A 23,514-nucleotide genomic window follows, 5' to 3' on the forward strand; every position below is an offset into this window, starting at 1 on the left:
ACACTGCATTGCATTCGCAAATTGGGGTCTTCCATTAAATGTCCATTTTTCTTGGTGCTTTTCATTGAATCTGATACTTATGCTAACGTGGAGTTTCCAAGTCATATTTAAGTCTTGTGAATGTACCAACACAAGCAGGTTCTATTATTCTTCACATTCTAGCATCAGACATTACTTCTAGTCATATCATATATCATAGGAGATATTCATTGGCAATTTTTGTGATATTTTGAATTTCGAAATTTTTATCTGAGTGATTTCATGAATATCTTTTCTTAAAAGAAGAAGTGGTACAATGAACATTTATTTCTAGGTCTTTTTAGAAGCTTTTATGGTGTTCTAAACTGCATTAGATTTTTTTATAGAAAAATTATCTCTAAACCTGCTCTTCTTTATAAACATTTGGACTACAAGCTTGTAGTCTAAATCACATGATAATAGCAATTTAATTAAATGTTTTTTAGAAACCAAAATTGAGACCATATAAGTATCATAATTTATTTTTATTTTTATTTATTTATTTTTAAACTTATGATTTAAGCATCTTCTTGTATTGTTGAGTAGTCATTAAAAAAACCTATACTTAGTGCAATGCAAACAATTCTTTCTTTAATTGTTAAATCTCTCACAAAAATACCTTTGTCTTATATATTAAGTATCAAGTTGTGTCTTTTAATACACCCTTTGTCAACTTCTTTTCTAAAAATGCATGTTCTTTCTCATGTCAATTATATTTTTACTTTATTATTTTTATTATTTTAAAAAATAAACCTCAATTTTTATTATATGTAAATAAAAGTAAAATATGAGAATTATAAAAGCCAACTTTCTATTAAAATAAAAGTAAATAAAAAAATTTGCTTGAATTGAGTGCAAATAGAAGTAATTGATAAATTTTATTGAGTATGACTATGCTCTTTATAGAATCAATTCCAAACCTAAATAGTAAAAGATAAATAGATTATCAAAAGAAATTATGCAAAGAAGAGAAGTAAGGTATTTTGGCTTGTTTTATACTACTAGCTCAATGACCTTCAAATAATTGTCTTTATTGCATTATTATTCCAAATTCAATAATTCTTGATTTATTAGAAAGCTATTTTATGCAACTTTATTTTCCACTTGGCACAAAAAAGAAATATCACAATGCAACTTTGTTTGACGTTCCTAGAATCTTTTATATGCAAAGTAATAAAAAAATATACTTAACATAAAAAATAATGAAATAATTATTGAAGTACTAGCACCACCAAACTTTGTAGTAGTTTAATTATAAAACATTTAGAATTACTCTTCTAAAGTTTGGAAATCTAAATTATCAAGGTAATAGACCAATCTACACTTGAATTATATTAAGAAATTTATTTTAATTCTAAATTTAATATCTCTTAGCTACTAAAAGAATTGACTTTAAAAGATTGCTAATTAGAATGACAAAATTTTATTTATAATTTCAATCACAATATATATATATATATATATATATATATATATAAAATTCATACTTCTGTATTTAAAAATTTGATAGAATGATATTATATCTATTTTCAATTGCAATACTAAACTTGCAACTATAGCCATGAAATTCATTCATTGATTTAAGTTTTATCTAGCTAATATTTGAGTTGTTTAAAGTTCTTTAATATAAACTCTAGATTATCATTAAATTAATTTTTTAAATCTATGTATAGAAATTTATTTAATATTAGATCATATATTCTAATTATTATTAATTATTAGGAATGCCATATTATTAGTTATTATTTATGAATTATTTAAAAATTATTTTAAAATCTCATTTATTAGATTGCCATAAATAAAAGTATTATCGAAGTTGCTATAATAGTGGTTCCAACATGCTGAAGTACTTAGAGTGTTTCTAATAATAATAAAAAAAAGATCATTGAGATTCAAGTGATGAAGAGGCAAGTTTAGTGTAATTGAAAAGATTTTAAGTGATTTAAGGAGTGTATAAGATGGAAGTAAGTAGCTTTAGAATGTTGTAATTTGGAAGGACATAATCAACTTATAGTATACTTTGTGTTTTCATTTAGGAAAAGCATAATTAAAAGAAAGACATAAGTAATAGTATTAATTATTAGGATATATATAATAAATATGAAGTTAATATAATAATATATAAAAAATATACAAACTGGTTTTAAGAAAAGAAAAGAAAAGAAAAGAACTTATGCTTAAAAGAAATGAAGATTGAGTTTTTACTTTATAAATAAGATTAAATTAATAAGGTGTAATTTTGTTTTTTAGTAAGAGACATCATAAAAGAAGGTCTAAGATTTAATATAATATTTAAGATTCTATATAATTTTTTTAAGTAAAAAAGAATCAAATTACTACTATTAATTCAATATTGCTCAAAAAAACTCTCTTTCACAAAAATGTCTTTTGATACGAATCAATACTTGCAAACATTAAAATTTAAAGACAAATTATTTGAATAGAATCAAATATTTTTTCTTATAAATATAGGATAAAAACTAAAAAGTCAAAAATATTGGTTCTACAAAACTTGAATATCTTGTTAATGACAAAAATTGAAAAAAAAAAAAATAAACAAAGTAAGATGTGCATCAAAGAGAGATAGAATTTTTTTTTAAAAATAAATGTATGTTTTAGAGGAGATGAGAATAACTATTGCCAATAATAAGAAGACTAAAAAATATTGAAATTATACTATAGCAAGGAAAACATTAATAAGTGTAAGAAATATGTGATTCTTGCACTCATATATATTATCTAAATAAGGAGCTATGTAACAATATTCTTGAGGCTATATAACATGTGTCTAATTTGCAATACACATGTCAAACTTGTAGGATTTTTTTTTGACATGTGCACCACATGGCTAATATATACAACATGTGTTCAACCAATCAATCACTTGTGAATACTAAGAGTCAAATCAATCACCTGTAAATACTTAGAGTCAAATCCACATTTATAAAACTTCTAATAATCTTTCTAATAAGTTATTATCAATTTAATCTACATTTATTTACTTACTTACATCTAATTCTACTTATTCCAAGTAAACATACTAATAAACAGATGTCTATGATAATAGCTAGGATTACCATCTTGTCTTAACAACAAAATCAACTTCGCTCACTTACATTGTATCTCTTCTGCCCATGTGAGTCCGATTCCCAAGTAACTCCAAGGTGTGAGCCACTTTTTCTGTTTCATTTATTTAATATTGTAATCAATGCAACATTGCTTGATTGTAAGTTTTGTTCTGCTAAATGTGGTGATATGTGTTGTTTGTCGTGGGAATGATTACAGAGTATGTAGGACACATTTTATCACTCAATACAATGATATTTTAGAAGAAAACATTTCAAAAATTGAACCTTATCAAATGATATTTTGTATAGAATCATTCTAACAGGTTGTAAGTTTTGGTAACTGTTGCCCCTCAATGAGCAACATTAGGCCAAAGTCGTAATTCTAGTTTGTAACCACCCCACTTGGTTGGTTGGTAAGCAGGCTGCCTACTTTTAGGGAAGCTCCAGACCTCCAAACCTTCTTATCAATCCTAAATTAATAATAGCACTTTTCAATTACCACACATTTGGCATTGCTGTTGACGTCCACGTCAGCATTCACAGACCGTTCCAGCACATAACATTTCTCCTGGTTACTTGAACAATCCCTCTACAAATTATCCTTTCCAAGCCTCCCAAACAACCATGGGTTGCTGTTCATGACTGCTTCTTATACCAACTACTCATGAACATATTGATTGCTATAAGATAGTTCAGTAATGGGGCTGCAGATCCTCTACACAATTTGTATGGGAGAGTATGACGTTCTCACATGCAAGAGTGGTGATATAGCTATGACTCCTTCTCATTTTCTTTAAGAGAGGATGTTTTGTCATTGCAACAATCCTCCATCTGAGGGTCCACTATTTGCATAGATTCACTTATAATGAAATGCATTTAGATACTATGAATTTGCCACATGAAGGGCTGCATGATTCAATAAGCCACGTTTTCCTACAGTAAGACACTGCAAACACTAAGTATTAAAGAGGTATTTGCAACTTAGGAAATCAGGCTTTCAGCTGGGGAACATCCTCGCAGACCAACCTGACATTAGTGTCAGGTATGGAGACGAAATACAATTCAAAGGTAAGAAGTATAACTGTTATATGATGTTAATTTAGGGAAGCTCTAGACCTCTAAACCCACCACCAAAATCAGGTAGATTTTTACAGTTAAGTAGCATCTAATCATCCAGAGCTCGTGTCGCACTTCTAAGTTGTTGATGGGTTATGGAGAGCAGCAGCGGATAGCAATGATCTTCGTCGTAGTTGGGCCATTCGGATCCTGGCTCATTCCTTACGAACCCTTCGTGAAGATTCCATATACGGGAGTCATAGTGCTCCTGAATTTCTACATCAAGTTCGACACTTTGAGCAGCTCGCACAAAGCGATCCAACGAGTGACCCCTTCTCGGGTTAAAAAGAATCGCTTGACAACCGTCAGCCGTACCGAGGAGGCTCTTGATTGAATATGCCAAGTCCAAATGGAAATCCTTGAAAAATGTACTGCCAGTGCAACACAACATGTGATATTAAGATTATACATAAGACATGTCACTTCTCCATTTACCATGACTAGTTACATTAGAATTGGAAGGGGGTGGTCTGTGTGTAACTTTCATTAGAATTGGAAGATGATTTCTAGCTTCGTAAGATATCAGATGGAAAATAGGTCATTGCTGGAGTTTTGCTGACTGAAGAAACTGTCAATTCGCGCCACGTGAGAGCACCCAACTGAACATGACCCTGAAATTGAGTGAATACGAATACAAATTATGAACGAATGTATTGCTCTCCAGCTGGATGAGGAAGATTTACCAGTCTGCAGCGATGACGACGTCGAAGTTCAACCCAGGCATTGCTGCTTGATGTCGACTCCAATGCAATGTACAAGTGCGCACTTTGGTATCACCAAACAGCTCATTATTTGCTGTAATATTCTTTTGTATATCTGCAACCGAAACAGTGGAACAAACTAGATCATAAGTCAACCCGCTCGTGTGATTCTTCAAGCATCCAACCAAGAAAACAAGTGCACGTTCTACACACAATGGCTAATTATGTAACTGTTCCCAACGTCTCTCATAATTGTAAGTTTTGAATCTGTAGGCACGATAAAAGTGGAGACAGCAAAAACTGGACCGTTGAGGACTTGAGATTATTAGGAAAACGTGGGTAAAAGAACTAGAAGAATTAATTGGATATGTATAATCCAAAAATAAGTGAGCGCGTGATGCTTGAGTGTTCATTCGAGAAAACCAAAACACCAGCCTTAGGTTGATGACGTACATTCCACAACATGAGGATTTCCGTCGGTAAGAAGTACTTCTGACGCCTCGGAACATGCAGCAATTGCCAGACCCGCCAACCCATAACCAGACCCAAGTTCAATAACTCGTTTATTCCTGCACCAAGAAGTTATGCATCGATACTTGTTACACTACAACAAAGATTTTCCACTGCTAAAACTTGAGCCCTGCATACTGATGTGGTGACTATGAAAGACCGCAACGATACTATACCTGAAAAGCTCTGGGCGTGAAATGCAATAGTAGGTCATAATCTCTTCTGCTGGCCACATGCCTGTTCCACAAAATATATTAACGTCACACCCTCTGCTGAATCAAAATAGGTCATTCCAAGACGCCACTCCATTATGATGCAACCACTCCTTTGAATGTTCTTTCACGTAGGCAGCGAGCCAATGGTGCAAAATATTAGTTTCATAAGTGAAAAATACTTTATTAAAACTGTGAAATATTGCAGGTAAATGAAAGAAGAATGTCTAGGACCACAACTACTTACAGACGAGGCCTGTGCTGTCAATGTCATACTTTTGCGAATTGATGAAATCGCTCAGATCAATTCCTGAATCCTTGCGCTGGCTGTATGAACATGTTTAACATAATCAAATACATTCCCTGAAGCTTACAGGACTTCTGTCACTTGTGGTTCATAAGCTCGGCTGTGTTAAAGCAGTGGTGCATCACAGCCGAGCTTCTCAGTCGTGAAAGACATGATCGGTCAAACACCCACTCTGGTTCTCATTGTCTTCCACGCTACACAAGTTTTCTGCACATACAGTACTAGTGCAAATGAAGTGACGTGGTTAGTGCCATACCGGAGGGTTAGAACGACATTAGGATCTGAGGGGAGAGTATATCGCGCTACTACTTCTCTTCTGTTCTGTGTCTGTTCCTCAGGATTCGCTGTGGTTGCCTCTTCAAGAACGGGAGAACACTGGATGACATTGAAGCGCCCCCCTGGTCGCCTTGAAACCTTGTTCAAGTCATTCTCAGCTTCTAGCACTGTTCGCTGCATGCAATTAACAACTGAGAATCTATCTCCCCTTAACCTTTCCACATACCATACAGCACACTTCAACACAATCTATTTTTTGAAAATTCAGAAGATAATTCAAAGTAACTTTTAATTGATCATTTGGTTTTTGAGTATTCCATGCGTACAAAAGCAATTAGTCCATCCTTAAAAGATTTCTACAGTTCTTGTTGCCTCCATTAGGAAACAAATCACCGAAGGCAGCTAAACCCTAAACCTGAGACAGGGCATGCACAAGTTCATGGATCGTAGTTGTAAGATTCAAAGATAAGCCACTGGACATTAAGAACCTCCAAAATCCTTGCAGGGACGTACCCCATGTTGCTCACAGGTCAACCATGGCAATCAACAGCCTCCACCATCGTTGGAGAGAAAAACTCGTTTTAAAGAGGGATCCAACACTTCGAGTGGGAATAAAACAGTATTTTCCAAATCAATCTTTTAATTATGAGAGGTTCTCTCAAAATCAAAGCCAGAAGAGCGAATCAATGCATTGACACAGCTTGCAACCAGTACCGCAAAGACGCCAAATCCATTCTCACTAGGAACCTAAATATTTTCTCATGTGATAATAGAGCCATTCAAGCCGAAACATCCTCAACACGTGGAAAAATCGAGACTTGTGACAAAAATTACCACGTTTTTGACACAAAAAAAATCTGTTTTTAGGTTTCTAGTGTCTCTCTAGGCATATGAACATCAACGTCAATGAACTTATACAAAGAAATTCTCAACGAAATGGAGACCACGCACGAAAATGAGCATAACTGATTTCACAGGAAGTCCCACGCTGTAGACACATTGCCGCATCGGGGATCTGAAACTCCATAACTTGATATGAAAGAGAGAGCGGAAGAGGCAAGTGGAGGGCGCACCTGGTTTCCTGGATGAAATAAAGCGACCTAGTAAGCTCCATCGCAATGCGGATGCAGTCGGAGTATCAGAAAGTTTCTTCATATCTTTCGGATATGCCTCCCCTGTACTCTCCATCACCTTTTCCCGCTTCCCTTCGCTGCTGTCTGCGAAAATACGTAGACAGGAACGGAGCGATTGGTGTGAATATTGCCTCCTCTAGCAATAATCTCTGTCTCTCTCCCTCGCTCCCTCTCTCTCTCTCTCTCGCTGAGATCTACGTCTTCTAACTTCCAAACGCAGCAACCGAGTCGTCAACAAACCTGCTCTTCTGCAAAATTCTGCTCGTCTGCTCAGCAGGATCCACTGCCATAAACATGAGGGCAGCTCTCGCTCCGTCCGGATCCGCAAGTGCCTGCTCATTCTGTGCACTTGGAAAATGTCTACATGGCACCAGTTCCAACGGGGACATCCCAAACTCGTCGAGGATGAAGCTGGATGAGAAGATTATACGCCCCAGTTGGGTGTCTGTGTGAGATAGCCCCCACCTGAAAATCGAGCTAGTCAAATTTCCAATTCATTTCCTCCGGGAAGTCCTTTTAACAGCTTCCCAGACTTTGAGGTATTATTTTCTACATTCAGCAACAATTGGTGCTAAAACTGAACAAACTGAAGGTGCTCACGGTAAAGGTTACACTGTGAGTGTGTGTGGGTGTAATTTTATACTCCAGTGGAATGATGCCGCATAGAAATGTAGAATGTTTTAAGCTTAGCATTGAATAAGAAGGAATTTCAGATGGAACGAGACGCACCAACTTGAAATAGAATCCGTGAATCGCAACCTGCAAAGGTTCTAACACAAGTTCACGTGTAGGTGGATTTTTCAGATTCGTGGACATGTTAAGGAATCCGCTCTCAGATAAGAGGGAACCAACGGGAACAAGGGGAACGTCACAAGCGGCGAGGGCTAGAGTTTAAAGGAGAGGAACCAGAAGAAGAAGACGACAAAGACGAAGGGCGAGGTGGGGGGTTTCGGCTAATTGGGTTTTGGTGTTGGCAGATGAGCAGGGAGGAGCGCATTCACCGAATAATTCACCGTCCTCCTCTCGCTTCTCTCGCATTCTTTTCTACGCACCTGGGTTTGAAGGGGCTTTATTTCCACATAGTTTTCTGGGGTCAGTTATCATGGCGTCAAGAGCCTTCAGTCGGTTGGCTTTATTGCGTACACTGGCTGCTTCTTCAAGTAGGGCTCTAATTGTCCCCGCAACCTCAAGTTCCTTGCCGCATCTTGTCCTTTCGAAGTCTACGTGGGAGTACGTCGTCCACCCAATTCTTGGAGTCAAGAGTTTGTGTTTTTCTTTTTTCTTTTTTTTCTTTTCACTTCTGCTTGTGTTTTGGAAGAAATATGGTTTTCTGACCTCGCAGTGCGGTGTATTCCGAGACCTTCTTCATGGGATCGCGTAGTGTTTTTCTTACAGGGAAATCTTCTATCGTATTCCCCTGTATGAAAATTACTACGCGATCGTCATTGGTTTTGGAGTGATATAGTTGCTGGTGCACTTTCGTCACGGTGCGAGGAGGGGAGGTGGCTGACCAGCGCTTAATTTTGTAGGATGGTTAATTTCTTTAGTTAATGAAAATTATTACAGACTTAGCTTCGGTGTGCTAAGTTGCGTAGCTAAAATGCAAAACTTGTTGAACTGTAGTTTCAAATCATCTCTGGGATGTTTCAAAATTACCCCTACATAGAACAGTGTGCCGACTTTGCGGAAATTGTTGTGGAAGGGATCGAGCACATGCAAATTGGATAGATTAACATATTCCCATTGCATGATATTCCGAAACATTTCTATTCAAAAGTTTGATTGTAGCTGATTCCAGAGTACAGCCGTGGGGTGCGGCCTATTATCCGAAAATTACACGATTCTACAGCAGTGTAGGAGGGGACGATGAAGATAAGCGTAAACGAGTTTTAAACAGGTTTTGAACTCCTCTATCTTTTACTTCGAGTGTTTACGAGTAGACAATGCAAACTGGTTTTCTTGAATTACCCTATAAGCACTCTTTTTTACGTTCCTTGTGCTCTCGTCTTCCAAATGCTTTTTTCTGCATCATCATTATTGAGTTATTATCTTCAGATTCAAAATTAACTTATACTTGGCCGAGGTTGGTGTAATTCATTCGATATAGCCCTAGGTGATCCGAAAGAGGTGCATAATGTTTAATATTCTCGTGATGTATAACAAGACTTGCTGCCTAAAACCATCTTACCAGATTGTATGTTTTTGCTGCCCATGCAGAATATTGTATAGGAGCCGGCAGCGTGGCTATTTGGAGCTCGACTTGCTACTTGGAAAGTGGGCAGAAGACAACATCAACAATTTGGACGAAAATCGGTTACAAGAACTTGTTGATTTGCTCGAGGGGGTGAGGATCTGATAAGTTACATGTTTCTAGTCACGTATTAGTGCAGTCAATGTATCCTCTGGCTGATTTAGCTTTCAGAATTCATCCTTTCTATGGATCTTCCCTGTCGCTGATTGTAGGCATGTCGAGTCTTAGGCTTTCAAATGTGAATCTTATACTCAACACGAATAAGGACGATTTTGGTGCTTACGATTATATATCTTTCTGCTTAATGCCTTTTATGTGTTTTGTTTGTAATTTGGAATCGGGACGTGTTGTTCGTCACTCGTGTATTCTTATCCTTGTAAGTGAATTTTGCAGGAGAATCCGGATTTGTGGAACTGGCTTACCGGACAAGCAGAAGTGCCCGCTGCACTTGCCGAGAATTCGGTGAGTTAAACTAACCTTGACAACAGGGACATTTCTATGTTGATGTCTGCTCTGTTTGAGCTTCATGCTTAGTTGTCCATATTGTAGTGTCGAGCTCATGAACAAAACGCTGGTCAGGGCTTCTCAAATTGGTTATGGCACTGCGCACGGACAAATCCACATATGGTTAGTAAGGCTATGTTTTGTGCCGGTTGCAGACACCATTCTATTACAACTAATATTTGACTAACCATTTTCAACAAATGTTTAGCATCGATGGATGACTACCTGGTTTAACATCTTTTGTATGGTGTGTAGGTTTTTGCTGCAATAAAGGGCCAAATCGCAGAAAATCTAAGCACATATTCTTCTCCCCAAACCAGGGCACAACCTGGAAAACCCTGGGTTCGAGGTTGGGATGATAATCGCAAAATTGGAGGTCCTCAGGCCGGGAATCAGTGATATTTTGAAGTAGCAGAGGCTTTGTTTACGTCTGAGGTTCTCAGTCATGTTTGACAGTATATCATGAAAATAAGACGTTGAGTGCTTTGGAGCATTTATATGCCTGCCATACTTTTGAAGGTAGAAGGTCGTTAATTCTGTTTCCCGGTGATTCACATATTTGGAAACAAAGTAAATTCCATTTTTCATGTTCAACAAAATGTTGATAAATACATAATTGTATGTTGTTGTGAATTAGTTGATACAATTTTAAGCCCTATAAGCTTGAAGATGTTGATTACTGTATAATTTATGCTGCTAACAATGTGCTGATGAGGCACAATTATTCCTTAATGTTGAAAAATAATACACTGCGATGTATTTTGAGGTCTTCATTGTGACCTGGGTTTCACTCTTTTGTAATAAATTTTTCTAAAAATATGTAATTAAAGCCTATACAAGTTATACTACATCATATTTAAAAAATCATTTGAAGATTTTACTTTTAAAGTAGTTTTTAGGTCTTTTATAAATAAGCTACTAAGAATATGGCACATTCTCAAAAACAATTGGTAATAATGTCTTTATTTCTTATGTTCTATAAATTAAATTTATGTAGACTTTATTCATTTGTTATAAAATTGTAGAATATTAGCTTAAATCTTTAAACTAATGTAAAATTAATAATTTGATCTTTAGTTGGTATTTGTTAACACCACGTGTCATTGTCTTTGTATCTGCCACCAACTAGATTTGTTATTTCATATCTAACCATATTCAGTACTATATGCAATTATTGAAAAGTTTTTTTCATTAAATTAACTAATTCCAATATCATAAATGAGGTTTATGAAAAGTATAATCTTTAGAGTTTGACTATTACATATATATTAATAAATGAACTTAATAAAAATATATAAAAAATGCATTTATAATAAATTGTAGACCTATGAATGATACATTTGATGCAAACCAAGAATTATGGCAATCTAGGTTTCCAAATATACATTTTTGTCTTAAATTTGGTTAGTCAAAATCTGGATGTTTAATTTTGACACCTATCAAACAGTTCTAAGCAATGCTCTGTTTATTCACCAACTTTCTGAAAAACTATGATAAGTTTGAATATGCATGACTGGTTAATAATTATTATATGAGATAACAATGGGAAAGGTTATAAAATGAAGATTTTTTAAAAATGTGTTCTAGTGCTTGAATGCATCAACTCTATAATGTCTACAATGACTTTCTTCTAGAAATCAAAGTCTATGAGAAAATTGCAAATCATAATCAATTAATCTACAGTATAATTTTTTAAAATTAAATTAAAAGCATATGTCATAACAATAAAAATTTCGGTTTCATATAATAGAAAGCAAGAAGTATAAATAAATATTTTGTTCTGATGTTAACACATCTACTTATATTTGCACTTGCACTGTACCTCTAAAAAACAAACACATAACATATTTCAATCACTTCTCAGAAGTGCTTACAAAAATGAAATGTTGTATCAATTATTCTAGCACATAGATTTGCATGCAAGCATTCAGGTTTGAAAACCACATATTATTGTAAAGATAATAGATCTACAGTAGCACTGTCAATGTTTGGGAATGGAAGAATGGAAATTAATGCCAAGCTTCTTTTATATAACTTTCTGCCTTAACTCCTTTCCCCCTTCAGGATAAAATCCTTCCGGAATGGATGAATCGCAGGTCATGTAGACGGTGGCGAAGAATTGGCTGGGGTTGCGGAAATAGCTGCTGAATCTACGTCGCCCGCGATGACGTTGCCGGTAATCTGCCCTTCGGCTCCTAATTGCTTTGGCACGACAACGCCCTCGTCGACAAACTCATGGCTCAGAGTGTTGCGCAGATTGGAGATGGCCGCAGTGAATTCCGCCGCTGTGATGCCGTAAGGCACAACCTGCTCATTCTTCACGCGTCTTGAGCGGTCTCTATCGATAATAGATGGACTGTGTTTTGTGCATCATATTAAACAAGCCAGACCAGTTATTTGTGAAGTGGTCAGACCTACGTATACAACGTGGACTGCCACTGCAGTAACCGATATCGACACCTGAACACATCCTGATCATTCTTAGATTCAATGGGACACATTCACGTAGAGATAATGTCAAACAGATTTCTCGACATTAGGTGGGCCTCAGTTAGATTTTCAGTAAGAATTCATAATGCAAAATTAACACTCTCTCTAGATGAGGTCAGGATTTCGCTCACCAGTTTGTCTGTGCTGCCGAGGACATCTGCACTTCCACCGGTGTAAGTTGTCATGCCAAGGTAGGAGATGACGTACGCAGAGAGCAGGTAGTTTATGCTGTTGGAATACGGATCTAAAGGTGGATGCAATTTCCTTCCAATAGCCCGATCCATTATCATCGCAAAGTTGTACTTGTCTAAATTTAAGAGAGGGCGAGGAAATGAATACTTTACACCGATTGCGCCTTTGAGTTTCCTGCGTGCCGGAGGGTGGTTAAAACGTTCTCGAATTCTAGTTATTTCAAAGTTATTACATTTTTAACGCATTAAGTGTTCTAAAATGATAAAATTGTTATTCCGCTTAAAATTATTCAATGCCAGCCTCCGCTCTACATGGGCTGAGGAAACTGAGGGATGCACCTGACATGTCTAACTTCTTGCAGGCCAAACTGCATAAAGAGATCCTTGATGTATGGATCCAAGTTGGCCTTCTGTGCACCTAGGGGAGCTAGAACTCTCTCTGGAAGTTCGGGAGCAATCACGTCCAAGCCATAGCCGTATGAGCCCCACAAAAACAAGTCCGCTTCCAGGTAATTCACGATAACCTTTGCATCAGGGAGAGACGAGGCAAGCTCATTTATAAGCTCAATCAAGATTCAGGCTTGCCATAAGGTGAGGCCACGTTTCTAGTGATGCAGATTGCCCTCAGATTTCTGCCTTAAGCAGCGATGTTACCAATTTAATACTTACCTTGTGCACGCATTGATTCCTTATTGGCAGGTTACCATTCAACTGCATGCTTCTGATAGTATATGTATCTTTCCGTGCATACACTATTACGATGATCAAGGAGATTAGGGTTGCTATTAACTGTCAAAGTAGGTTTCTGATTAAGGCTGATCACAAAGTTGCAATAATTCATATTGCGTTCGGATAGTGTGCGGGAAAAAAAATTTCAAGCCATAATAACAAGACGTTGTCCGAGGATAAATACGGACAGCCCATTAATTTCACGAATACTTTCTTAGGTTGCAATTTAAGAGTTTTACGTAGAAAATTTAATCTTTTGCAATTGATGGTTATGTGGTGTTGTTATGAAGGTCTGTTAATATCTCCTGGTCCAAGATGAGTCAGGTGGGGACTACGACTGCCTCGTTGACGTAGGCCAATCAATGTTGAATGGGAGTGGGGCTTTCATACATTTCCACGCAGTATGCTTGGTGAATCCATCGAGACTACCCCATGTGCGGCTGTTGCTGAGAATTGACGTGTTTCTGAAACGTATACAATATCGAAATAATGGAACATGATCTTGGGTCTTTGTAACAATACTCGTCAGAGCAAAATCTGACAAAAGCACCTCCCAAAGAGGCACTACTTTTGAAATAACAAATTTCTATGAAAATAAGAAATCATTTCAGCTGTCTTATCAATGCCATTAATTTGCTCTAGAAATTTATCTAGCTAGCTGTCCCTCATGCAAGCTGTTATGTAAGCATCAGATCATGAATATTCCGGGCGTTTGACAAAGATCAAAGATTCAACCAGGACGAGCCGGGGGGCAGCAGCACAGAATGGAAAGATTTGTTGCCCGATCTTGAGGATAATAGTCATTGTCGGTTCCACAGCACAAAAGAGAGTTCCCAAACAGCTGCAGTCGACTAAATTCCAAAAATATTCGTACCTTTTCTTAAGTTACAGGTCTCGTAAGGCTTAGTGCAAACTCTAATAATCTCTGATAAGCATAAGAAACTCTTGTCCAACTTTACTAGAATATCCATTACGTAATTCTTAAAATAACAAACCAGGCACAGCAGGAAAAACTATTGAATCTTGCTCGTCTCCACTGTTGCTGCGTACACGAAGAATCCCTGCTCAAGAAGTTACAAACTACAAAAACTTGAGTTTCGTCTCTAACTTTGAATAGATTAAGTCGGTAACATTCACATGATGGGTAATCGACGACCTTAATTGATCATCACGTACATATCTGCTGAAGCAGCCACCAATCATGCCTGAAGTGAGAGCACTTGGAGAGTGAAGTTCGAATTAAATGGTACCAGGCGTTCTCTCCAACGTCAGATCGAAATCTGTGCATAGACTATTCTCATGTCGCCTATTACTGTCCAAACCGATTCAAAGCACCTAACAGAAAAGTAGAATATTTTGACATTTGATGATGTCAAGCATCACTACCCTTTCCTCTCGACATCAAATTCATCAGCCAACCATTCAGGTATTGACGTGTGCCAACAGCCTTGGTGCACATGGAAGGGCTTTTGATCAGCCCTTTCGATGAATGTGTTCCTCAAAAGACTCTGGGAACAACTTTATACCGCACCTTCTTGCTGTAGGCTTCCCAGTGCTTGTGGTACTTGACTCTGCAATATTTGTCGTCCCGATTAGCTCGGTCAATCAACAGCGCCGTCAAGAAAGTTACATAGAAGTAAGGCATAGCCTGCACCACCGAAGATACAGTTATAAAAGGATGAGTCCAATCGGAATGTAGATCCAGCATCTCATTACGGTTAGCGGCTAACTACAAATCAAAATTTGAAGTGCACTTACATGTCTAAAGAGAGCTGGTAGGGTCCAAAAGAAGGCAGCACCAATCTCTGGAGCATAATGGATATGCCTTGCAAGGCCCCACCTATAAGTTGTAAAAGAGAATGTCATCTACGTTGCAAAGAGTGTCATCTACTTGAAAACTGGATCAATACAAGAGAGTGCTGGTACTGAATGTAGTGAGACACAAGATTGTGATGAAAACCAGCCAGCAGTAAGAAGCAGACTCTTGCGCTCTCCCCGCTCTGTTTGGTGACGAGCTTGAATCTGAACATCCAAAGACTTGACAATGTCAACGCCTCGTGGAGATTTCAGGAAAAGAAAAGCTCTCGAGAACAATTTCATGATGATGAGCTATTGAATTGAGTTGAGAGAAATGAGGAACCAAACGCATACAAAAACATTCAGTAAATAATCAAATTCATCAAGTGGTACTACATGAAAGTTCTCATGATGTGTATGAAGGATCAGTAGCAAGTTGACCTTGGTGGGAATCCTCCCCCAGATTTGGCATTTCCCATGAGAGTTCCGGAACAGTTGGCGTTGTCGATCACAGTCCCAAACTACATAAATGCAAAGCATTCCAAGAAGAAATATTGTCGATGCCATCTGCAACCCAGTTATTTTAGGCATTGATTCATCAATTTCTTTAGAATTTCAATTGGTTTTGATTCATAGAGTATCACGTGCTTGAGAGATGTCAAGCTACGGCTGATATTCCTTAAAGATTATGGACCGTAAGTAGTGACAATTGTTTGTTTGAAGTCAGGTGAAAAATGAGTACCCTTCTGCCGAGCTGAATTGGATGTGTCACCAAGTACAAGTTGACCGATGAATTCACCACAGGAATCCATGTCACACAGGTATAGGTCATAAACCACCCAGCTGCAGCCCTCATCCCAAAAACAGTTAGCTAAGTTGAAACTATATTATACAATACTTTGAGAGTTTGTTTAGATTCAGCCGAAGTATTGCAGTCCAACTTCTACGCAAATTGTCTATTACGCCGGATAGATATAACAAACCTTTGAGTTGCTGAGGGAAAATAAAAAACTAAATTGCTGAACTATTCTCACATAGAAAATGGAATAGCGAAGAGCATGGACCTCTATCATGAGCAATATCCATGGAACACCCGAAGGCTGCCTCCATCCAGAAAAACTTCGCGATGTACATAAGCATGAGTAAGCTACTAACCATTAGAGAGTCTGAAACTCTGCCTTGGACTTCATACTGGCCAACACGCACGCATCAAGGTATAAATGTAATGAATATGTAGTCTCAAATTTAAAACCCAAGCCACTTGCAAGATTAGGGACATGAGGAAAGAAAAGGAATGTAGGGGACTTACTTGCTTGATAGCAAAGCTGATTACAAGAATGGCCCAGCCCATTATTCCAAGGCGATAATTCATGAAAACTTTGATGTCAAATACACTTGATAATCTTGGGCACAACTCCATTCCCTAAGAAATCATGATGAATGCATTGATAAGTCGTTTATCATTTACCAATAAAATGCTTATCCGAGACAACTGTTAATAAACTTAGTCAATTGATGCTGTGAGGATCAGTTAAGGTATCTCTTACCCAAAAGAAATCCCCAAGGACATTGCCAGATGACCCCCAGTCAGAGGAACAAGGTGCCATGTGACCCTGTCAAATCCCACGCACGCTATCAGAACATAATGAACCTAGTTTCCCCAATCAAAACCACAGGTTACAAAATAAACTAATGCAAGGTTACTGAATTCTGAGCAAGAGATAACTCGCAAGAGTTAGTTGATGGCTTTGGTTTTCTTAAGTTCACGACAAGAAAACCAAACTTACTTTCACATAGAGCAATGTAGTAGTGATGTAAGTTGCACAAATGAGCACAGAGTATATTTCTCCAATTATATCGTAAACCATGGCTGGATTGAACAGTCTCTCCCTGATCCAGATTTAATTGTTAGTGGTAGCATTGCTAGTGCAGGTTATTGACAATCAAGGAGGTGTATTCAATGCTATTGAAAAGCATTCATGAATGTACGGCCGACAACATAAATTTGTAGAGTAGCACTGGATCAATTCATGCAAAATACTCAACATTCAAAACTTTTATCAAAGCCAATTTTTCAAAATCGTTTGTATTTAAAAAGCCTGCAAGGTTAGCTAGGAGATAAGTATGTACCTCCACAGAAGGTAGTAAACACCTAGAGTGATCAGAAAGCAGGGAATTCCATTTCTCTGCACCCAAGGACGAAGAAGGTGATTGATATGCTCAGAATAGCGTTTTTATATTCTTTTTGTACATTGATTCGTTCACTAACATTTCCCAAGTCCATCAAGACTTCACAAGAAATAAAAAGTTCGAGGTAGAGGAAGAAACCGTGTAAAGGGGTCGATTTCCTACAGGCGTTGAAGGACCCATGACCCGCTCCCCTGGTAAAAGGGCCTGTAAAATAGCTTCAAACAAAACAAAAGCTCCAACCAGCTTACAAGCGCGTTGTGAGGGGAATGGCCAAACATCCTTGATGCCACGAATTCCAAACTGGAAAAAATGCCTACATGCTTTCTCAACCGATCCATCCGCTCTCACCATCGTGTACCACCTGCACACGTAAAAACTTCAATAAGTTTCACACAAAATATCGCCCGGTTACAAGCTTGTCAATCTCCTATTGGACGGATAGAATGACACAAGTTCGTATAAACAATTGATGATGTGCTACTTAAGAATCCATTGGAATGGAAAGTGCTTTTAATTGAAAGATAAAAAGCTTGTGCAGATAATTTTAACAGTTAAATCTGTGGTAAAGATCACTGCTGCACTAGGCGCCTGCACTGTGGATATGAATTGACATTATTGTCAAACCTCAATTAAATTCATGTCGACAATGATAACGAGAGGCGATGATAGAAGATTATGGCTTCTTCGGATGCGTCACGGATCAGAGCAAACTCGATGAGATACTCGATGAAAGAAATCAATAGGTATTTTGTTTCAAAGGTCGCTGTCATTCAAAGGTCGCTGCTGATACATATCGATGTCTTAGCATCTTACGAAAGAGTGGCAAGGAGGGTAGCAGAGGGACTTGCATGAAAACAATGAAGAATGGAGAACATATCATCATCGCCAGCATGGAGACTATCTTGACCGCCTTCGAGGAACTGAGATACGAACTCTGGTCGAAGCGATCATGGTGCTTCGGATTTCGGCTCCCTGACCTTTTAGAGGACTGTGTTCTCTTTCTTCTTGGTTCGAGCGTTCTCTCCAAAGCTCGTCCCCTAGCCTTCACCGGCTTAATCATCACGGATTTCATATCGAGTCTGCAACTCTACGTCGGAACTCCAACCTAGTCTGATCCCGCTACCTGATCATCCTTCTTTGTCGATGGGAAACTTCGGCAGTATCCATGCTCGTGCCAGTTTCACAAAACCCCTTAACCGCATCTCTGACGGTGCCGTCAGCTCTTAAAGGCTATGCAGACGATGTAGTAATGCTTTTGGGAGTTTCCGTCGTGCTCCTCAAGGTTCACCATTCTGCTCAATTCTACACGCACTTCTGCCACATAACTGCCATATATTCCGCCTACACAAATTGTCCGTGGTGACTTCATCGTTTTGCCTCACATTTTGTGCACATAACATGGGATGGCGGAATGCAAGCGTCGAGCAGATACATGATGCATCCAGCATGATGATTACTGGGACGACCCCGTGAAGTCCAGCGATGGCGGAAGACGGCAGTGCCTCGCTGGGGTTGATAACCGAGTTCCTGCTGCTCTGCCCTCTTCAATGACGACGTTCTGGATCTTGTTTCGAAGAGTGACACCCTGCCTTGGCACTCTAAAAACTCGCCTAAGTAGACCTCGCAAACCCCCTATTCTGTTCATACACGCACATTTCCAACCAGAACCCACACCATCACAGCTCCCCCCACACGTGTAGATGCATGAATGACGCCATGCGGGCCCTCAGAAATGCCACCGCCCGAACACCCTCCAGCCCCGACCTCCCCTCTGCTGTCAGTTGTACACTCTCCATGTACGATGCTAGGTCACCCTTGGTGCCCCGAACAACCCCACATTCCAGCGCTTCTCGTGACCCCCACGCCCATTTCCACCATCACCGCTCACAATCTGCAGCTTCCACCCCATATTCGCGCTCAAAATCTCTCTCACTGGTACCTGCTACTCCGCTTCACATAACCTTTATGATGAACACGGACAAGATAAACCACATTCGCGTTTACGCTCGGTTGTGACCACCCGAATTGACACCTGATTACAATCCTCCAAGAGCACAGCTGCTACAAGCACCAAATTCTCATTCAAGTGGGCAAGGCCAACAAATCATAAGTTAAAGTACAAAACAAACACACAAGCCCAGGAACCACGTCTCAAAACACCACCAGCATCAAGGAATGGACAACCGTGAAGAACAGTGTGCGGTTACGACGGTCCTCAGCTGTTCCCGATCTTCAATGCAGCTCGCGCTTTGATTACTGGGGAATGAATCATCACGAAGCAAGCCAGCAGAAATGGTGAGAAGCTTGGGTAGTTAGTAAGTGCAAGAGTGATCAGCTTGCTATCCGGTGGAGGTTGGAGCTCGGAAGCGACAAGGTGGCAGCAACCAGCCAAGTCACAACAGATCACATGTGTGGGAATGGGGTGGGAGTGTGTTTTAATGTATGTATGTATGTTTTTTTTGGGGGGGGGGGGGGGGGGAGGAGGAGGGAGTCCAGTTTTTTTCTCATTGGACGGCTGAGGGGGCCAAGATTGAGTGCACCGTGTTCCCATGGGGCATTTCAAGTTTGCCTTGCAATATATTCTAATTAATCACTAACTATAACTATACCTATATATATATATATATATCATTCTTTGACAACATTAGTAAGATGTTGAGGTCACAAAAAGGGGTGGTTGTGATCAAGATAATTAAGTGGATTATGAATGGAAAATTTGAGGTGACGTACAAAATAGACATTATTATGATTTGGTGTAGAGATTCAAGCAAATATGAATATAATATTTTTATTGTGTCTTATTTTAAAGTATCGATTTTTTAATTTTATTCTAATTCTAAAAATATATATTTGAATTTAATGAGTTCATAAGAAAAAGTTGTTATAGCAAGGGTCTTTTTACTAATAACTTTAGTGTATTACGTTATTAAGAAAATTTTGCACAAATAAAAATAATAAATACCTCATGGTCTAATTATTTATAAGTGATGTTGATAAAAGATTATTTTGGTACATCAATTATATATTATGACTTAAAATTTAAAAATAATATAAAGTAGTAAAATTATTTAAAACAATGATTACATAAAAGATAACAATTTAGTAAATTTAGGTCGTAAAATATATCATCATATACATAAAAATAACCAAACATTCTATAAATTTTAAAAAAATTTAAAAAATTTAGAAAAAAAATAAAGATATGAAAGAATATAAATTTATTTAGAAGATTATTAAAGGCTATTAGAATCTTCTAGATAATTATAGGAGGTTTTAGAAGAATATAAAATACTTTAAAGGTTTAAAAGAAGAAATAATAACATCTCAAGATTTTTAGAATGTTTTAAAAATTTCTAAAAAATTACATAATTATAAAAATATTTAATCTTCTATTTAAAAAATTATTAAAAAAATCTATTCTTTACTTCTTTATAGATTTAAAAATAATCATAATTTATTAAAGATACTTAAGATATATGTCATACTTTAATTTCTACTTAATAGATAAATAGATTATATAAATCATAAACATCAGCAAAGATTTTTTGATATTAGTGTATTTAATATAATGATTTGATTTAACATGATTGATTAATTTTATCTATGATAAAAAATAAAAAAGATATTTTATATTATTCTCAAAGGTGTGAATCATAAACAATAAATATTTCAATACACTCTTGTATAATTTAAGAGAATAGATGTATATTAAAAAATAATATAATATTAAAACAATAATGGTTATTGCTAAAGATAAAAAGACTAGAAACTCTTGAAGCAAGACTAAGAATAAAAAAGGCATTATAAAAAGTGAAGAAGATTTCACTTTTGCTTCCATATATACTATCTAATTTAGCAAAGAATAGCCTCTAAGTTGAATTTGTTATTTTATTTTATTTTATTTTATTTTTTTCCTTTAGTACTATAAATATAGAAAAAACTAACAAAGATAAAAGATAATATGTAATCTTTATTAAATCTTTATTGTTTCTTATGTAGCAAAGAATTGCTATACTTTTAATAGATATTATTAAAAAAAATCATCAACCTTCTTGGCTACATTTCTAAGATTTTTAATTAGCTTTTACGCATGTTCATTAATATTATATCCACACTAATATATAAGATATTCCAACATATTTTGGCTTTGCCTTGAGTCTAAGTCTTCTTTGACTTCAAACTCTTGATTATTATTTATTTCTATTGGAAAAGATGGCATTTGACTTCTTCTTGGTATATCTACTATTTTATATGGCTCAAAAAAGAATACATGGAACATGGAATGGATCTTCATAAATTTTAATAGGTATAATCAATAAATGACTAGATTAATTTATTGATAAATAGGAAATGGTTCAAATCTATAATAATCCAACTTATCACGTGATGACTAATTATAATATTATAATGAAATAACCATACTTTATTGTCTACATGGAATTAAAGTTATTTCTTATAATAGATATCTAAAATAATATTTTTTATTTCTAAGCTATATATATATATATATATATATATATTAAAAGATAAAAATATGAATTCTATTATAGAAGATCTTAATTAAAAAATATGATAAATATATGGATATAAGATAGAAAAGTAGAAAACATTTTAATGTTAATATTATGTCTTTGTAAAAAAAAATTCTATTTATATTATACAACTATAAATAAAAAAATAGATTAAAAAAATAAATAATATGTATATTTTAAGAAAGAATTTTAGAATAGTTTGCAGCAAAAGTTATCTTAAAAAATCAAGAATTGATACTTAGAGAAGATTGGTTGTGAACTAAGATTAAAATCAAATCTTGAGGCACAACATGTGAGTCCCACAAATTGATCATAATTGGTGGATTAAATAAAATATAGTTTAAGTTATTTAATTATATAAATATTAAGATTAGAGAGTCTTTTTGACTTTTCAAGTATTATAATTTATTATAATTTAGAAGTATTTATAATTTGTAAAAGTCTTATTAGAAGGAAAGTTATAAAAATGGAGTCTTAGTAAGTCTTGGAGGCAATTATCTTAGTTAGTTTAGTATTTTTTTTTATTGTTAAGCATTAATAGTTAATTATTGAGATCAATGTCTCCATTGGCTTCCTATCTACACGTATTACTTATAAAATCCTATCAATGATTAGTTAGTAGTTAGAAGAAGCATAAAAAAGAACTTTATGTCTTTTTAGTTAATTATATAAAAAATAAGATTTTTAGTAGATTTAAATTGATTTTATTATTATAAAAAAATCACTAAGATAGAAAATATAGCTTTATATGGATATTAGTATTATAGAAATATTATAGGATTTATTTAGAATTTATTTAGAATTTATTTAGAATTTTTTATGAATTTTTAGAGAAAATTTCAAGACTTTTGTAAAATTTAGTTTTACCACCTTGAGAGCCATTATGAAGAAATGAAGCAAGATTTGATGACCATACAAGGTTTCTAGGCTAATTGGGTGTTTCTTAACACCATATAAAAGTCAAAAATGCAAAAAAAATAGTTTTACTAGTAGAGAATAGGAGGACCAGCAGCTAGTATAGTCCTTGTAGGAAGAGAGGTGCACAATTCTCATATGGGTTGTAGCACCTTGAAGATAAGACTAAGGCCTTGTGGCCTCTCTTGACAATCTATATACACTACTTGTGAGCCTTAGTGAGGCTCAAACTCCTGATTTCTTAAGCAAGTTATTTTTGAGGTAAAAATTATTCACTTAACTTTTTTATTATCTAAATTGTATCTTTAATTTATCATAACTTACTCATAGTAACTTGGAATTACATGATTTTTATGTCATTGGAAAGATAAAAAAATTATCTATCTAAAAGTAATGAATATTCCAAATCCAACCAATAATAATACTTTATACCTCAATTACAACTTAAGCAGCACTTTTAATATCCCAATAGATTATTTGATTTTGAAATTATATCTTTGTCTAAAAGTAAACAAGAAAACATGCTTGAGGAGATCTTTACAAATTGCAAAGCATTTGTCTATAAGAGTTTACA

At 36.1% G+C, this 23,514-nt stretch overlaps 4 protein-coding genes across 6 annotated transcripts; 1 reads left to right on the top strand and 3 right to left on the bottom strand.

Moving 5' to 3' along the window:
- Nucleotides 1-3,941: 3,941 nt before the first annotated feature.
- On the bottom strand, nucleotides 3,942-8,202 carry LOC112293750 (calmodulin-lysine N-methyltransferase). Its single transcript, XM_024543552.3, has 9 exons — nucleotides 8,071-8,202; nucleotides 7,582-7,806; nucleotides 7,282-7,425; nucleotides 6,189-6,375; nucleotides 5,873-5,952; nucleotides 5,590-5,650; nucleotides 5,357-5,472; nucleotides 4,886-5,018; nucleotides 3,942-4,573 (listed from the first exon to the last, which is right to left on the bottom strand). Exons 2-9 carry the CDS (start codon nucleotides 7,679-7,681, stop codon nucleotides 4,252-4,254), a joined length of 1,143 nt encoding a protein of 380 aa, XP_024399320.1. The 5' UTR covers nucleotides 7,682-7,806; nucleotides 8,071-8,202; the 3' UTR covers nucleotides 3,942-4,251.
- Nucleotides 8,203-8,275: 73 nt separating this feature from the next.
- On the top strand, nucleotides 8,276-10,729 carry LOC112293751 (succinate dehydrogenase assembly factor 2, mitochondrial). The gene is made up of 5 exons (XM_024543553.3): nucleotides 8,276-8,571; nucleotides 9,140-9,238; nucleotides 9,559-9,685; nucleotides 9,986-10,054; nucleotides 10,352-10,729. The coding sequence occupies exons 1-5, from the start codon at nucleotides 8,444-8,446 to the stop codon at nucleotides 10,493-10,495; spliced, it is 567 nt and encodes a 188-aa protein (XP_024399321.1). The 5' UTR covers nucleotides 8,276-8,443; the 3' UTR covers nucleotides 10,496-10,729.
- A 1,464-nt stretch (nucleotides 10,730-12,193) lies between these two features.
- Nucleotides 12,194-13,494, bottom strand: LOC112293036 (desiccation-related protein PCC13-62). The gene is made up of 5 exons (XM_073539436.1): nucleotides 13,447-13,494; nucleotides 13,117-13,301; nucleotides 12,718-12,952; nucleotides 12,515-12,556; nucleotides 12,194-12,403 (listed from the first exon to the last, which is right to left on the bottom strand). Exons 1-5 carry the CDS (start codon nucleotides 13,492-13,494, stop codon nucleotides 12,194-12,196), a joined length of 720 nt encoding a protein of 239 aa, XP_073395537.1.
- Nucleotides 13,495-14,362: 868 nt separating this feature from the next.
- On the bottom strand, nucleotides 14,363-19,894 carry LOC112293214 (7-dehydrocholesterol reductase). 3 transcript variants are annotated; one of them, XM_024542399.3, is made up of 12 exons: nucleotides 18,342-19,892; nucleotides 17,632-17,854; nucleotides 17,434-17,489; nucleotides 17,091-17,193; nucleotides 16,851-16,916; nucleotides 16,613-16,726; nucleotides 16,368-16,494; nucleotides 16,046-16,146; nucleotides 15,745-15,870; nucleotides 15,467-15,528; nucleotides 15,265-15,346; nucleotides 14,363-15,154 (listed from the first exon to the last, which is right to left on the bottom strand). In XM_024542399.3, the coding sequence occupies exons 1-12, from the start codon at nucleotides 18,563-18,565 to the stop codon at nucleotides 15,005-15,007; spliced, it is 1,434 nt and encodes a 477-aa protein (XP_024398167.1). In that variant the 5' UTR covers nucleotides 18,566-19,892; the 3' UTR covers nucleotides 14,363-15,004. The 3 variants fall into 3 exon arrangements, with proteins under 3 accessions (XP_024398167.1, XP_024398170.1, XP_024398168.1); XM_024542402.3 differs by lacking the exon at nucleotides 18,342-19,892 and adding an exon at nucleotides 18,118-18,327; XM_024542400.3 differs by lacking the exon at nucleotides 15,745-15,870 and having other exon boundaries at nucleotides 18,342-19,894.
- Nucleotides 19,895-23,514: the final 3,620 nt, after the last annotated feature.

The sequence above is a fragment of the Physcomitrium patens genome, chromosome 16, assembly GCF_059467195.1.
Source record: "Physcomitrium patens ecotype Gransden chromosome 16, ASM5946719v1, whole genome shotgun sequence".
In the NCBI taxonomy this organism is placed as follows: domain Eukaryota; kingdom Viridiplantae; phylum Streptophyta; class Bryopsida; order Funariales; family Funariaceae; genus Physcomitrium; species Physcomitrium patens.